The 18,200-nt window shown below is 38.2% G+C and overlaps 1 protein-coding gene across 1 annotated transcript in view; it reads right to left on the reverse strand.

Moving 5' to 3' along the window:
* Positions 1 to 18,200, reverse strand: part of ppfia4 (PTPRF interacting protein alpha 4) — a 134,029-nt gene that overhangs the window by 17,557 nt on the left and 98,272 nt on the right. The window contains exons 5-13 of the mRNA XM_053483810.1: positions 13,899 to 13,973; positions 10,203 to 10,424; positions 8,497 to 8,643; positions 8,203 to 8,341; positions 5,868 to 5,947; positions 5,123 to 5,254; positions 3,902 to 3,964; positions 1,736 to 1,827; positions 1,347 to 1,479 (exon numbers count right to left, since the gene is read on the reverse strand). Of these exons, the coding sequence (XP_053339785.1) occupies positions 1,347 to 1,479; positions 1,736 to 1,827; positions 3,902 to 3,964; positions 5,123 to 5,254; positions 5,868 to 5,947; positions 8,203 to 8,341; positions 8,497 to 8,643; positions 10,203 to 10,424; positions 13,899 to 13,973 (1,083 nt within the window). The remainder of the gene's footprint in view (positions 1 to 1,346; positions 1,480 to 1,735; positions 1,828 to 3,901; positions 3,965 to 5,122; positions 5,255 to 5,867; positions 5,948 to 8,202; positions 8,342 to 8,496; positions 8,644 to 10,202; positions 10,425 to 13,898; positions 13,974 to 18,200) is intronic.

Raw genomic sequence — 18,200 nt, forward strand, 5'->3', positions numbered from 1 at the left:
CTCCACCACCGGTAGGATCTGAAACGAAGATTTTCGTCCTGGTTATATGATTCCTTTATTTGCACCTAAACTATATACCAAGATGTCTGGAAATCATGGGATTTTTGTACTGTATGTTTAGTTATGAATAATTTCCCAAAGAACTACCTTCTAAAGATTTTTAAAAACAGAACTTACAGCAATGCAACGTCCAGTGAAGCAGTAAGGGGAAGGGGGGAAAAAATTATGGCATATTATTATTTATGTTATAATTTTTTGTAGACTCTACAGCAATAGTATAGAGGCAAATTACAGTCAGAGCATTTATGCAAAAGAGCTAGTAAACTAATTCTCCTTTAAATTTAAGGGTGCTGCCTTAAAATGTTAGCCATATATCTTGGAAATGAAAAAGCTGTTTAGGTATAAGTGCTGCATATTATTTTTAACAGCACTGTCCTGATGTGTAATAGCATTATTCATGCAGAGCTGTAAGGTTACAGTCATTTTATTACAACATTACCTCTGATCAACAGCCTGGTACGTACAAAAGAAGGTGCAATTCAGTGGCAGTAGTGACTTAATTCTCGGTGCAACAGCACTGAAAATTCGATGCATACAGTACATATAAAATGATCTTAATTCATCAGCGACAGTTATAATGGGTTGCATCCTTCAAATATGCAAAATAACACATATTGTGCATTTCCCTTAATGAGTATGCAAAAGACAGAGCAGCGTCTATGAAACAGATTAATTTAGCAGTCATTACATGATTCACTAAAGTTGAAACTGCTGTGGAAAATGTTGATTGCCTGTTCAAATGAATACATCCAGAAACATTGTATTAAATTCTTCACAATGAGGTCAGACTATTGTATTCCTAAATGATCAGTGATCAGTTTATTAGATGACACTCTAACAATGGCAGATCTTGTTTAATATTATGTATTGATGCATATTTGAGGCTCCAATGCTAAATAATTAAACATGAGTCCCTATTCTGCTGGCGATTTAAACTTGAAATGGATACTTAAAAAAATAAATACAGTAATGAATAATGAAAATCATCTGACCATAGTGGGTCTCAATATTATTCGTCTATAATACAACTTTAGACAAACAACAACATTGTGTTTTTTTTTCAACTTGCAATTATGTGTTTAGCAAAAATGATGCCATAAACAAAAAGGTTTAGTTTCACTTAACCCCCCTCATAATATATTTCTAATATTATTTAATTTATGTTGTCGATCCTATTGCATCATGATATTTCATTGCTTATCTTGCTAGATGATTCCCTCTAGAACTTAACTTGACTTTGGAGAGAAGTGAATGCATTGTTTGAATCTATATACAAAGTACAGTACCTTTGTGGGCTCGTCCCTGAGTGCTACCATTCTTCCTTTTTGTGTCCGCCGAATGACTCCAGTAGAGGAAAAGTGCTCCCCCTGTCCTTCCACCACAGAAAAACGCAGGTCTGTGGCACTACCCAAATGAGACCTGGTAAGAGTTACACAGATCAGACAACAAAAATAGATATAAATGCACACTCACAAAAATCATTTTAATGTTCTAAATAAGTGTTAGCATTATCCAAAAATCAATCAAAGTGCAATAACTCAAAAGAGCCTTCTTCTTTAATTAGGTTTCTATTTTGTCTTGATTTTCATAAAACCAGAACAATTAACAAGGTTATCAGTAAGACTCTGCTTAGCAACCTTAAAATATGTAAATGATATAGTATAGTATGCATTACCGAGGGTGTGTCCCATCACCAAAAGCTCCGCTCCGTCTCTTTAGATGATCAAGCTCTGTGCGAAGCTTGTCAATTTCTCCTATCAGTCTCTCCTACCAAAGCAAGCGTTGTTATTAAAATAACAGTTTCAAGTTGTGCAAAGGGAAAAAAAATCATTAGCAGTATGTAAAAAAGTTAAATATTGTTAACTTGAACAATCTTAATTTGCTTGTATTTTTAAACTGTATTTATTTTTTAACTCTGGTCTTCTTTTGTGGTATTTTATGAGTTTATTGCGCCATTTCTGGAGTCAAGCAACACTCACAAGTTTTAGCATTTTCAATTTTCCCCATTTTCTTTGATAATACTCTCTGTGGTTCGCTGTGGAATGCAGGTGAGCAGAACTACTGTATATAAAAGCAGACGTTTGAGCAGTTTGCTGGTCTGGAGCATTCAGGTGTGTGATAAGACAATACCCAAGAGGAAAAGACAAAAGCAGTCTTAGAGAAGCTATTGTTGCTGCACATCAATCTGAAAGGGTTATAAAACCCAATTCCAAACAATCTGGAGTTAAATCTTCTACAAAGAGAAAGATTACTCACAAATGGAAAACATTTAAGATAATATACCCAGATTCCCACCTTAGGGTTAGAATATTCACGCTAAGGTCAGACTATGAAATAATTAGAGGAATACAAAATCAAAAATTAAAGAGCTACATCTCAAACCCTGCAGACCTCACTGAGCATGTTAAATGTTAAATGTTAATGTTAAAAACCTTAATGACAGCACAATTAAAAGAAGACTGAGCAAGTACAGTTTGCTTGGAAGGGTTGCCGGGAGAAATCAGCGTTTTCTCCTGCAAAACTGCATCTAGTAGTCAGTAATCTGAGGCAGATCAGAAAATCTACATCAGAAATGAGACATCATCTTTTGAAAAATAAAGAATCAAGGTTTTGGAATGGCCTAGTCAAAGTTCTGACCTCAACCCAATTTAAATGCTGTATAACTTTTACACATGACTGCATACTGTATACCTCTGTTGTTTTATAAATAAACCAAAGAACTTTTGGCACGTCAGTATGTAAGTGTGTGCCAGTCTTAATATTTATAGTTATACTTTCTTGTTTATAGAACTGTTGTATAAATGCAATATCATATTCACTATTGTGCAGTTTTACTGGCGCAGTGGAGGCTCAAGCGGTTAAAGCTCTGGGTTGATGGGTTAGCGGCCCCACCATTGCTGCGTCACCATCAGTGTTGGGTGTTCCCAATCCCTTAGTGTGTGTGTGAAAGTCGTCCTACAAGCCCTGTCTCCGATAATCCGTCTCCGTCTGTTCTTCCTGCTGTTATACCCCTATCTCACCTATGCGGTCTGACTATGCGAGGACCGATGCACTGAAGGATGGAAACCTAATCACAGCACCAAAACTCGTGGTGAATCGTGATGAACCATACTAACGGCCACCGCGTGAAACTGCGTAGGTGAGATAGGGATATTAGTAGTATTAGTATTAGTAACTAACAGATTATGGGCCAAACTTCGCTGAGTGATGATGGTAGAAAAATTATAAAGGTCTTGACTAAAACAACATGCATGAGAAATCACAAAGGAGTTTTAATTTTCTGCAATGGAAAAGTACTCTAATTTTTTACTTTTATCAAAAAGTAATGCTGTAATGTAAGTAATTACTTTTTAAAAACAGTAATTTTGTAATTAAATTTGTTACTTTAAAAAGTAACATCTCCCAACACTGGTCACCACTGGTGTGCCCTTTGGCAAGACCCTTAACCTTACAGAACACCCCATACAAAACCTGTGCCAGACCTTGCAGATCAAGCAATCTGATGTGGCGATCCTTAGGATAAAAGTCCAAGATAAAGTTGTACTAAATACGAGCATGGCTGTGAGTATCTATCTCACTCAACCTACTAGGGTAAAAAATGTGAATCATAACCAGTATAACCACATTCTTGCTCAAGCGATATTTCTTAATTTAAAGCTTTTTAGCTTCACTGCTTAATCATTTTTATTGCGGTGTAAAATCTTTAGAAATAAAAAAAAAGGTTCATTTTATATTCCATCAAGAATTCAGAAAAAAAAAATTCTAGAATCACATACTATCAAATTCCAGAAGAAGAAAAAGAAGAAGAAAAAACAAACTCTAATGCATGCATTTATGTTACCTTGGTATGGTGAAACTCTTCTAACTGTTTTTGTGAATTCTCCAGATCCTGGATGAGGGCATTCTATTAAAAAAAGGAAACAAACAAACAAACAAACAAAAAACAGATAGCAGGTGGAGTATAATTCTTAAATCTTGTGCCAACAATATCAAAACTGCATTGTTACAAAAGTAGAAGTCGTAAAAGCCATATTACATCGAATTCTTTCCACTCAATGTATTTCTTCTGTCGACTCAGCTGAACTCTCACATAAAGACAATTACAGGAAGCTAAGCGCTATGGCTAGCGTGTTCATGTTTCTGCTGTGTGGGTCAGGAATCGGTACTAGCATGCTCTTTATGCTCACAGAGAGATAGTAAATCATAAAGAGCTATGATTCGAAACTTTTCAGTTACGCTCAAATTCTACCCCTGGTGACAACCTTTTATGAGCGATAAAAGATTTTATGGATTAAATGGATCGTTTGGTGTCGGTGCAAAAACAAGCTTTTTTTTTTTTTCAATTGACCTAAGATAAGACTGAGCTGAAGACGTCATGCTCATCGACCCAACTATGGCAAGTGGATGAGATTTGACCACAGGACCTTCTGATTTGCAAATCATAGCCAATTTAACTAACCTGCATAAAGTCAACTACTTCTTCCAATAAATTAATCCATATTACAATAATTCAGTGTAGGCTGGTTGAGATAGTTATAATGGCTCAGTGTTTAGAGCTTCAAGTTCAAGATCAGAAGAGTATGGGTTTTAATCTCAGCAAATTCTAATTGCCATGGTTGACTCATTTCCTTCAACTTCAGCTCAATTCCACCCTGCATTGGTTGTCTCCTTTTTTTCTTTTATTAATCCATTAGCCAAGTCAGCAAATATATTGGATCATATGTTATTCTATACTATGGAAGATATCACTCTACTTAATATATGTTTATTATAAAGTGCACCTTGTTGCCAGTAAATGACTGTAAAATTTACAGCCAATGATTTATAGTGTATTAGGAAACAAAATAAATGTTCACTAAGCAATAAACGTTTAATTATCTGATACTTTGAAATCTAACTAGCTCAGTGCTGACTAATTAGATTTAAAAAAATTGCTGTTCTCACATATTTAATTGCACAGTTTGTTGTATATACAGTATGAGTGAACATACTGTATAGTAAACACCTGCCTGTTTCAATATACAGGACAGAAATAGTGTACAGTATAGGGGAGTGTCTCTACCTTATCCTCCAGGGCAGCCATTCGTTCTTTCAAGTGGAGCTGCAGGCGTTCATTAGATTCAGTGAGCAGGCGGTCCACTGTATCCGACAGACGCCTGTTGTGTTCCTCGTTCATTTTCTCCCTTTGACGAGCCTTACAGAAAAATTCAAGCGAATACAGAGAAGGCATGTTATGAGAAGATAATATATATGTATAATTCAACCAGTAGATGGCAGGCCTTTTCACTCACTCATCGTTTATACCTCTTATCCTGTATACAGGCTCAAACGGGCTTGAAGTCTTACCCAGGAGACTTATGGCACGAGGTGGGGTACACCCTTGATGGGGTGCCAATCTATCACAGGGCCCATATGCACACGCTCATTCACACACTACGGGCAATTTGGGAAACACCAATTAGACTAATCTGCATGTCTTTGGGCTGTGGGGGGAAACCTACCAAGCATGGGGAGACCATGCAAACTCCATGCACACAGACCAGAGGCGATAATCAAATCTGGTACCTGGAGGTATAAGTTAACAGTGCTAACCACTAAGCCACTGTGCTGCCTCCAGCCTTTTCATTTAAGCATATACTGTATAAATCGGAACAAAATTTAAGAGGTGTGCTCCCACTTGGTTTTTGTGTAAATGTATAGAAGTTCCTCCGAAATGGAAACCAGTAATTAGAACTTCCCTGCGAGTATCTTTTTGGCATGAAGTGCAGTAAGTACACAGGTATACTGTAAGAGCACATGCCACTTACCCGGCTCAGCTCCTGGTTCTTCTCTTCCAGCTGTGACTCTAATTGCCGAAGGCGCTCTTCAATGTTCCCGTGTCGTTCCTCTGCCTGCAAAATTGAAGATCACTTGTAAAAACAAGCTTTATTAATGCTAGTAATAGTCATGGTGCATTTTTTTTTAATTGATTTCAGATTTGTATGTTAAAATGAAAAGCTCAATTTAGTAGCAACAACATACTTGCTGTTCCAATCCTTAAAATTACTCAGCAACTGGGAAATATGGCCACAAAAATAAAAAATAATGGCCAAGGCTACCTCACTGTGTCCTTATCTTAGCTAGCATTTATATACAAATACTCACTCAGTCACTCATCAATTACAAGTATATCACTTTATCCTGTAATCAGGGTCGCGGGGGAGCCTGGAGCCTATCCCAGGAGACTTAGGGCACAAGGTGGGGTACACCTGGGGTACATGGATGGAGCACCTATCCATCGCAGGGCACACACATACAGTACACACACTTGCGCGCTCATTCACACACTACAGGCAATTTGAGAACACCAATTAGCCTAATTACTTTTACTGTGGGGCGGAAACAGTGCACCCGGTGGAAACCCATCAAACACAGGGAGAACATGCAAACTCCATGCACATAGACCTAAGGCGGGAATCGAACCCAGAACCTGGATGTGCAAGATGACAGGACTAAGTCACTTTACTGACGTATATACAAATACTCTCATTGACTCACTCATCGTCTATACCGCTTTAACCTGTTTTCAAGGTTGCTGGGCCCTGGAGCCTATCCCAGGAGGCTTAGGGGCACAAGGCGAGGTACACCCTGGACAGGGTGTTAATGCATCGCAGGGCACACACACATACATACATTCATTTACACACTACAGGCAATTTGGGAACACCAATAAGCCTAATCTGCAGGTCTTCGAATTGTGGGAGGAAACCAGAGTACCCAGAGGAAACCCACCAAGTACAGGGAGAACATAAACACTCAATGCACACAGAGAGGGGAATCGAGCCTGGCCGGGAATCAAACCAGGACCCTGGAGGTGCAAGGCAACAGTGCTACCCACTACACCACTGTGCATATACAAATACTTTTCATACAAATAAGCTAGAAAAAAAATGCAAATAAGTGGGAAATCTGTACAAATAAATTGACACTGTACAGTGTACAACCGCAAATCAAAGTGTACAACCGCAAATCAAAGTTCTCTGGTATATAAAAAAATAGCAACATTATGTTCCACCTTCAAAACAGAACTATAGCAAGAGATTAATTGCATCATCATCAACAATGTATGATGCCAGCACAATAATGACATGGTGCATGTTGCATATTACACACAACACCGCTCTAGGAACATCTCAATGAAATCATTTGTTTGTGGTGTGGTTCCTTAGAAAAGGTCAGAGAAATGGAGCTCTTGTACACACATACTCTGCAGAGAGAAAATATTACTTTTTTGTTCTCATCTACGCTTAGCTAAGCACTTGGACTGGGTGTTTGATTAAACTGTCAAAGAACCTTTTTTCCTTTAATTGAGGAACTTATTGTAATAGCGAGACTGAGAGCAAGCAGACTGAGTTTTTTTGGTGACATAGTTCTTCACACTGATTTGCTTAGGGCATTAACTCCAGAAGTTACTTAAGGATTATTGAATTAACGCAAATAAAGACTTGACAGGGGTTTAAAAAAAAATTTGAAAAAAGAAAAACTAATTTTCTTTTATTAAATGCAAACACGACTCCAAGTTACTCTCACTCATCGTCTATACCACTTTATCCAGTTTACGGGGTCGCGAGAGGCCTGGAGCCTACAGTATCCCAGGACATGTAGGGCATGAGTCAAGCTACACCCTGGAAGTACACTTACACACTACAGACAATTTGGGAACGTCAGTTAGCCTAACCTGCATGTCATGGATTGTGGGAGGAAACCGGAGAGCCCGGAGGAAACCCACCAATCACTGGGAGAGCAGATTGCAAATTCAATTTCTGTATTGAAATTAAGTGCACACTTTGAACAGAAATAGAAAACATTGAATTTCATATTGTGCTATTTGATTGTTTGAATTCCTTTGGAAAAATATTGACAAATTACAAAAAAAAGAGAGAGAGAGAGAGGGATGGAGGCTCAGTAAATTAGTTTATGAATATCAGAGCCTGTGTACAAAATTTAGTCAGTCTTGAGATGGTATGTAAAGTTGATCTGATTCTATCCTGGAAGCGTGATGTTGAATAGTGATGTGCAAGCCACAGCTCTAAAAGCACTCTTCCTCACGCGCTCCTTCACCATAGTAAACTCAATTCCAGTTTTATTTAGCTTGAATGTGACTTGCCTTGGTGAGAGCAGCCACTCTCTGAGCCAGTTCAGCCTCCACCTCTGGCAGTGTCTCGGCCTTCCTCATCGTCTGCTGTAGCCTCTGTTCAGCCAGCTCCAGCAACTCCTGCAAATGACGCACCTTCTCCTCGCTCTAAAAAAACACGCAGATTCGGTCCAACAATGATTTTACATACTTACATTCTTGTCTTATATCTAAAACCAGAAAGTACAGAAAGTATATACTGTATATTTATGGTATTAATATATCCAAAATTCAGGATTATATGAAAATCTGTTGGACTGGACCTGTCGATGAAGCGAGTCCTTGGTGGCCAGCTCATTCTCCAGCTTGTCATTTAGGTCATGGATGGAGGTTGTTTCACGTTGGGCAGCCAGGTAGCGCTTCTCCAGCGTTGTGATCCTCTCCTCCATGTCCTCCTTCTGTGCCATCGCCTGTTGAATTGGTCATGTAGCCAGAGCAAAACACAGTCTGATTCGTCAGGTGTTGACTTGTTTACTGTAACAGCAGTTCTGACAGCAAGAAATTTTATTATTTTATTCTTGTACTGTAAGAACGTGAAAGACTGAGCAGTTCTTCTACACCATCTAATACAGCCTAATACAGCATAGTTGAATACAGTAGAGGACATTGTGTTTTTATGTCTCTGCTTCTTTTTTATAGCTTTATAGATTCGCGGGAAAGAAAAATGAAACACTGGTAACAGAATGACCGTTTAGAACTGCTATAACATGAGGATATAATATGTGGATCTACCTTGTCTCTCTGATACTCCACAACATAAAATGAAGGCATAAATAAGGAAAAAGTATGAGATGCTGTTTATTAATACAATACATTAATATAATATATACACACTGCATGGGGAAAAAAATGTTGTTTCCAAAGGGTCAAATTATTGGGCTGCATCAAGCAAAGACAACAACTAAGGAGATTTAAAATGATTGGAAATGGGTTAAAAAATTAAGAACTGTTCAATGCATTATTATTAAAACCTGAAGGTATTATCATTATCATAAAAGAAATGTTATAGATCGCTTTTTGAAGTTCTATCACAAAAATGGACAGAAGAAATCACAATTATGTTTAATAGTGATGCAATGGCAGTACAATGTGTTGATTGAAACAACAGGATTGGGACTAAACAGCTGTGCAGATATAAGAAAACCACTTGTTAGTGAGACTTTGAAAAAGACCTCAGTTTGTTAGTGAGCATAACGATTGGACCTTGGAGCAATGGAAAAAGGTCATGCGGTCTGATGAGTTCAGATTGACCCCATTCCAGTGCGATGGGCGTGTCTGGGTAGGAAGATAAGTGCATGAAGCTATAAACCCATCATGCATAGTATCCAATGTACAAGCACCCGTTGGCAGATGTTCGGGGCAATAAAATGATGTCAGCTGATGACCTGCTTGTCAGAATGACCAGATTACCCCATCTACTGGTCAGACAAGCACAGGCATAGTCCAGGACTCAAAACTGTGGGTCTGAGAGCATGAGGAGTTTTACCACATAAACTGGCCCCCACATTGCACACTGTAATCAAAGTTAAAGGCGGTCAAACAAAATGGGAGGACAGTTTTATAACCTTTGGTAAATAGCTGTTTTAGCTGAAGAGGACACACTTTAGATTTATTATTATTGGAAAATATTCAACTTTGGGTTGCTTACAGTAACATTACATACCCCATAAAGATATTAAAGTGAGCCAAGTGGAAATGAAAAAAAATCCTACATTCTAGGGTATCTTACGTTTCCAGAACCTACAGTATGCTATCTGCAATGTGTGTGTTTGGAAACATGAACATAGTGTACCCTTATGATTTATGGTGCTTTAATGCACCTTTAATAATTTTTTTTTTTTTTACAGCTTCAAATTGCCTAGCAGCAACCTACCATTGCCATTAAATCTAAAGTAGGATATTTTGATTAACACAGTCGGGGTGTGTGTGTGTGTGTGTGTGTTTGTTTGAGTGCGTATCTCACACTAACCTCGCGTATGTCTCGCTGGTGTTTGGCACTGAACTCCTCACTTTTCAGCAGGTCCTTGCGCACATTGGCGAGTTCGCTCTCGAGCTCAGCCACGCGGGTATTCAACGTGTTAGCACGCTCACGACTCGTCGACAGATCTTTATTAGCTTTGTCTAGCAGTTCCTGCAGCTCCACAGCCCGAGTGGAATCATCATGGACATCTATGGAGCCATTTGGCAGCCTCTGGATTAAACGAAAACAAGGACAGAGATAGGAAAGTCACTGCACGGCATGCCATACTATAGTCTTTGTGGATTTCTCTTACAACAGAGAAATGTGAGTGAGCTGAGTCAAAGAAGTGGCTAGTTTCAACTTAAAGCCAGGAGTGTGTAATGGAGGTGTGTTGAGGGTACAGTTATACTGTAGGTACATAGTGCAAATGATAATGTGTCTAAAGTGATTTTGTTGATGGAAGTTGGTTAGGAATTACTGTAGCATGAAACCTGCTAGCAAGTTTTTTAACTTGCTAAGTAGTTAGCAAAGTATGTTCATAATGTTTTGTCAGCCACTCTAGAGTCAATGTGTATTTTAAATGGAGATGGGGAAAAATTGATTCAGTTATGAATCGCAGTTGTGTGGCAATTCACTTTGTGTGGCGCTACATTATCAAAAATCTTGTGCATTAAAAGCCTCCAATTTGTCGTTTTCTCCAAACTCTGTGAGAGATTTAGTCTCAAACCCACTCATTACACACACTTGCCCAAGTCTCAAAAAAACTGAGTGCAAATTAGTCGAAAATTGTGTGTGTTAAAAAGGCCAGCAGGTCTGCGTTAGAAGCAACACATACTCGTGCACTCACTGTCAAGACTTTGGAGGCATTTGAGGCGGTTGCAGTTTCTTTATAATCCTACAGGTGGTACACTCTGAACTGTTTACACATTTTCATCCCTCACGGTACTGTAGGAGTGGAGGATTATTTGCTAAGTTTGTTTAGAAATAACAAGTCTGGTGAATGACAGAGATATGTGCCACTCAGTAAAAATTAGACTTTTTTTGCATAAATTAATTCTAGGTTAAATTTTTTATTCTTTGAATTGTAGTTAGTTTGTATTGTTTCAATGCTACTCTGAGAGAACTGATGTTATAGGGAACGCGCTACATTTAACTACTAATTTACCTTTTTTGAAGGTTTACAATTTTTAAAAACAAATCTAGAAAAAATGTAATATGGATTTGAGATATTTATATAATTATGATACAGAATCGCAATATTAATAAAATCCCATGATCCCGTGATTTCCATGTCTACGTTTAAACCTGTCTGCTCACCTTCTTGGTTCACGTTGCTTTTTATAAGCAAAATTTCCACCCGTGATCCATTGACTTCCACCCGTGAAAAATATGTCTGACTACAATCAGCAAATATTCATTTCTACAGTTATAAAAATCAGTTCATTAACAGTGTTTCAAAACAGCATCATGTCAATTAGCAAACATCTTCACAATTAGCAAACAAGCTGCATGAGACATCGTTAAGACATCATTTGAGCATGTGGGTAAATATGTAGAAATATGGCTAATATTTAGTATTTTTTAATTCTCATTAATCAGTCTAGTTTGTCATTTTTCTCTCCTGAAAGTTTGCCATTTTTCTCTACTAAAAAAAAATGAAATAAAAATAAAATATAAGTTAGCTCAAAATGCACTTTTACATTTTTTTTTCATTTATATGTAAAAAAAAAAGAAAGAAAAGAAAAAAGAAATTACCTGCCGGAACAGTACGAGGTTTTAAAGCCTAGAAGACTTTAAAGACTTTTGTTTTCTACTTTTATGTCTCCAATTAAAACATATCGATTGTTTTCACACAATGTTTCAGGTCATTTGTGGGGGAGAATAAGAACCAGCAAGCCATGCAGTTTGCCTTTCACTGTGATTTCTTTTAAGCAGAAGAATGTTTACCTCCCTAGGCACTTTATTCAGCAGTATAGTTTTAATAAACTTGACCTACAGCTTGGGAGTGTCTGTGAATCACAGTTTCAAGCAGAAACTCAATGCAAGTAGGCGGATGTTTCATCTAAAACTAAATTAATTGCTGGAGATTAATTAAAGAAACCTTCAGGGGGGAACACCAGATGTTGAGCAACCCATCGATTCCCATGTTTTCTCTTGTCGTTAGAAACGCTAATGCCTTATTCTCTATTATGCAGCTGTTAGTTCTGATTGAGTAATGTGATTGGAGGCATTTCATGAGTGTTGATACTAGAAGGTAACGGGATGTTTAACTGTATGTATACATTTTATACAGTGCATAAAATACACCACCGTTCAAAAGTTTAGGGTCACTTTCTAACTCCATGATTGTTCCTGATTTTATTTCTTTTTACATTGTAAAAAAAATGCTGAAGGCGTCCTGGAATGGCCTTCATGAGAGCCAGTTCTATTATGGTGCTTGACGGATTTTGCTAATGCACTTGACAATACTGTTCTTGCAAGAACTATTACAGAAAGGCTGACCCCTGTGTCTTAAAATAACAAGTAACTGTTGTTTTTGTTGTTGTTACATAATTACCTAATTCCATATGTGTTATTTTATAGTTATAGTTATAGAAATCCCCAGTATTGCTGCAGAATGTAGAAAATAAATTACTAAACAAAAACAAAGAAATTTGAAAGTGACCCCAAACTTTTGAGTCTGTGTGCATGCAAACTCCATGCACACAGACCCAAGGCGGGAATCGAACCCAGGACCTGGGGGGACAAGGCGACAGTGTTGACCGCTAAGCCACTGTGCCACCTAGCTCATATGCTAATGTGGAATAAGTGGACATATAATGTAAATCTCATAAGCGCCTCATGACTCTCTACCACCTACATGGTTTATTCTTCTCACCTTTTAGCTACCTAGTATTGGTAAGAATTTGAAGCTACTCTCTACTCTCCTCACAATAACTCTCAGTCGCTTACTGTCGGTCACCAGCTTCGCCAGTTGGGGTTAGTTAGTTCTGCGAGTTGCAGAATGATATGTGTTGGCAGAGCAAAACAACTGGTTAAATAAACAACCAAAATATAATCTGTTTATAATAAGTGGTATTTGTGAAACTGTTGTATGAAAGCAATATTACATCCAGGTCAAATATTCTGCTGAATATCAGCACTCCCTCTGGTGTGATATTGCTTTGTACAGTAAAAAATATTACTAATGCTATTGATATTGATATAAATCATGTACACCCATCAGCCACAACATTAGCACCACTGCCAGGGAACTGAATAACATTGATCATCAATTTAATACCAATAAACAAGTAAAAGGATCATGGGCACTCAAGATTCATCTAATGCCGGTAACCACAGCCTGCTATGTTTATGTAGCTTAGCAGAGCAGGCAAAGAGTGCAAGCTCTGGGCTCCAGTTTTCCCAGAACCTGGATGCTTCGACCAAGCATTCAAGGAATATGACTGACAATTCTGATCATTGGAGACCTCACATCGCAACCCATTGCACCAAAGGATCCCCCGCTAATGTCCTGGTGCCGAAAGCACATCCCCAATAGTCCCATGAAGTCATGCCCTATAGGTCCAGAGCATCCCAGGCAGCACCAGGGCAACCTACACGGCTTGGTTTTGAATGTCATGGCTGATCAGAGTATGTTCCATAAAAATTGGATGTTTCTTACAAAAGATACTAAAATTCCACTTTATAACATGATTTAACAACCTTCCAGGCTGGTTTAGAGCTGTCCATTTTGTTCCCATCTGCCTTTCCATCTCTTCCCTGTCGCACCATGGCAAGCTGTGGAGATAAAGCATGAACATTCTTCAATGCAAAACATGTTTTGTTAGCAAAAACACAAAAAATTATATAAAAAAAAGAACATCTTGGAATTGCTCCAGTAAACGTTTTTTTTTTTCAGGTTTATAATAAAAAATAAAATTGGACTAAAACTAGCAAAGGTTAGTGTTTAATGTGGCTCTCTATGTTAAAATTTTTTTTTCATCAACATATGTAAATTAAGGGGAGAATTTCCACTTAAGATCTGTAAGTTGAACAAAAATAAGTAATAATATATAATGGTATGTTTATGTTAAACTATGAGGGGGGTTGAAACCGGGATTTTGCTCCTGAATAGAAGCCATAAAATCGACTGACACTTACAGAAGACTTTAAGCACAGTACAATAATGAGACTCTGAGCCACAATAAAACCTGAATGGGGCCAAGAATAAATTGGAAGAGATGCATCTGTCTGTGGGACGTGTACACACATACATGAACACCACTTGCACATAACAGGAACTCGGTGGGAGTTATTGCCACATCTCCCAGACAGTCATGACCTCTCTCCAAGCTGTTTCCATATGTTTGGGTCAATAAAGGAGTTCATGGGAGGCCAGCATTTTAGATGTCAAGCAGACAGTCTGATTATAGCTCCAGTGTACTGAGAAAACTTTTTACCTTTTTTAGTATAATGAATTAGCTATTTTTATGCTTTCAAATTGATTAACTATCCACAGGGTGGCACCAGTCTGCTTCTTAGTGCTACTGAACACAGCTAAGCTGAACACCATCAACCCTAAACAGCTTATTAACAACCATCAAGAGCGTTAAGTGCAGTGTAATAAAGTGTGGGGCTTATTTTAATGCCGATGTACTGACTGGATCTTAAATAAGAGAGTGTGTGTGTGTGTGAGAGAGAGAGAGAGAGAGAGAGAGAGAGAGAGAACAGAAGACAGAAAGAAAGGATGAGAGAAGAAGAGGAAAAAAGAGAGTGAGATAAGATATTAAACACAAGGGAGGAGGGTGAAGCAGAAAATAATGAAAGGAAGCAAGAGAAGACAATATTGAGGGCAATATAGATTAAGCGGGCATGTGAAAAAAGAAGAAGAAGAAGGGTAAGAGAGAGAATGAGACAAAAAGAAGATAAAACATGAGACAAAGGATGGTGCACAAAGCACGAAAGAAAAAAGATTAAGGAGAGAAGAAGCAAAAAAAAATTAGAGATGGAGTACAGGAAATAAACGAGCAGAGGGCAATGAGTGACAGCAGACAGAGATCAAGAGGTGAGGATGAAAAGAGTAAGAGGAATCACAGGAGAGGGGTAGAAGAAGGAGAAAATAAAAAGGAAAAAGGAAAATGCTAGTAAAGAAGGAAGGAATGAGAGATAGTGACAAGGAAATGAAAATGAAAAAGAAAAATGCATGGGCGAGGGAGAACAAAGGACAGAGACAGTGTGTAAATAAATATACTGTATATATATATATATATATATATATATATATATATATATATACACACACATACATATATACATATACTGTGTGTATAGTGTAAAATCACTATGTTTAGAATTATTCATACCTTTTAAATTATAATGTTTCAATAATCGATAGAAAAGAGCTTTGGTTCTTAATGATGGCCTGCAAATGCTTCTTGTACCGTAGCTCTCCACAAGATTTCTACACGTCTGCTGCGGAATGTTTCCCCTCTTTTCCTTGGCAAAAGCCTCAAGATGTTGGAGATCGGAAGACTTCCTAGCCCTGACCCGGATTGTCAACTCTTTCCACAAATTCTCAATCGGGTTAAGGTCAGAGCTCTGACTTGGCCACTTCAGAACATTTATGTTGTTGTCTCTGAACCATTGCTTGACCGCTTGCGCCGTATGTTTCGGGGCATTATCCTCTGGCAGGTTTCAACTTTTATGCTGACGCCACCAGGTTTTCATCAAGATTCTTGAAATAGCATTCCTTTTTCATGAAACTGTACTATCTATCTTAATAAGGTACCCTGTACCACTCGCAGAGAAGCATCCCCATAGCATGATGTGACCACCACCATATTTGATCGTTGGGATGGTATTCTTAGGATTGAAGACTTCCTCTTTCTTACGCCAAACATACACAACATCCATATGTCCAAAGAGCTCCAGTATAACCAGAAGTTTGGATCTTTATCTAGGTAACACCTCACAAAGGCCATTATTTCTGGGTAGGGAGTGGTGCCTTTCTAGGGCAATGTCCTTGGAGACCACCTCGATGCAGAATTCAGTGAAACAGTAGATCTTGATACCATCTCCCCTGCATGGTTGAGGGTGTCTATTAGAGCTTTGGTGGTGATACGAGGGTTGTTGTTTGCATCACAGCAGATCTTTTTAGGAACTCTAACTCTAGAGGATACTTTGCACTTCCTGCCACGCCAGACGTCTTAAACTTCTTTTTTTTTTAATTAGATTTTCTTTTTTCCAGATTTTCTACCAAATTTTAGTTGTATCCAATTCCTCTCCATCACTAGGGTCTCCACATTAAGGCTACTACGATCACTCAGTTGGGAGGGCCATAAACCATCACACGTTTCCTCGTGATGACGTGACATCACAAACCGCATCTTTTTAAACTGCTCGCTCATACATCGGTATGGCCAGCGTAACACACTTGGAGGACAGCGCTATCTGCTCCTTCTGCTTAAATGAGCTCACAGATGCCCCTGACTGACGTAGAGCTGTAATTAATGTGAGCTAAGCCAATTTGCACTCTATAGCATCACCAGGTCGAACCAGCGATCTTGAAAGATTCTCTGGCCATATCTATTAGTATACAAATAACTTTTTGCCAAAGTAGTTTTTATAAATAAAAAAAAAAAGGGTTGATTTGTCTAATGGGATGAATGGATGAATAATTTTGAGCACAACTGTGTGTTGTATACAGTATACATATATATATATATATATATAGGTAGAGAGATAGATTGTTTTAGGCATTGCAACCAAGTATGTAAGAAACCTCTACTGAGAGACATAATGATTCATTTTGCAGTTAAAAGTGTCCCTACAGCTTATGAGTCCCAGAAGCCTGGAGCATCAAGAATAGGCGAAAGTGTGAGCGAACTGGTGATGAAATGTTACATAAACTCAATCCAGCTCAAAGAGAAGGGGGGTGGGAGGCCCAGATGTTCTGCTCAGAACGAAGACGTTTTATAGATTTCCTTAAAAGTAGCACACTTCTTAAAATAGCTTGTTTTAATTTTAACCTGAAAGTGAAAGTTACTGGAGTTTCCAAAGACAGACACACACACACACACTCACACTGAATGCTTAATGACTCAGCTGAATTGTGACCCAGATACTCAATCACATGCATACCCGAAGCAATGTCATTCAAAAAAGTTTTTGAAAATTACCTTAAATTCTGTAAGTTTGAGTGTCTTAAGCATTTCAATGATTTAAAAGCACAACTGTCAATCTATTAAAAAATGCCATTAAATAAAAAATCTCACAAGATAATTTCGTCAATAAGCATATAGACATAATAACAATGTTTTCTATATTTAATTTCTTGCATTGCAGACTTGTGCAATAGAATTGTACTAAGAGTAAAGAAAAAAAACTTTGCATAATGCAACTGATTAAAATACATAGTTTCTCTGTGTTCCCAGTTAAGTACTTGTAAAGACAATGGTACGGAAATAAAACCACAAATTAGATGGTAGTACAAGAATGCACCTTCTTAGTATGCCATAGGTTCCCATCAAAGACAGACTGTTCTGTTTTCCACGCCACACTTTATTGCACATACTAGCTGCTATACTAAGCTTTGAGACACAAACTGAGCCAAAGGACAGAGCCGGAGAACGTGTTCTAGAAATCTGGTTCAAAGACTGTGTCCTGTAAAACGCCAGATCCTTAAGAACTGACAAATTCCCTGTTGCCAACTTGCAGAAGAGACACATCTGGTCTGTACACATCATCATTCGCAAACACCACTTGCACATTACAGGAACTCTGCTGGGAGTTATTGCCACATCCCCCGTTCAGTCCTGACCTCACTTTAAGTCATTTCCACATGTTTGAGCCATTAAAGGAGTTCCTGGGAGGCCAGCGTTTTAAATGTGAAGCAGACAGCCTAAGCATGGGGTTCTGGGAAAGCTTTCTACCTTGATGGTATTGAAGCACTAGAGAAACTCTGGGAAAAGTCTATTAGTGTAGAAGGGAATAATATAGAGAAATAAAAGGAGTTTTTCTCTTATT

The sequence above is a fragment of the Clarias gariepinus genome, chromosome 23, assembly GCF_024256425.1.
Source record: "Clarias gariepinus isolate MV-2021 ecotype Netherlands chromosome 23, CGAR_prim_01v2, whole genome shotgun sequence".
Classification (NCBI taxonomy): domain Eukaryota; kingdom Metazoa; phylum Chordata; class Actinopteri; order Siluriformes; family Clariidae; genus Clarias; species Clarias gariepinus.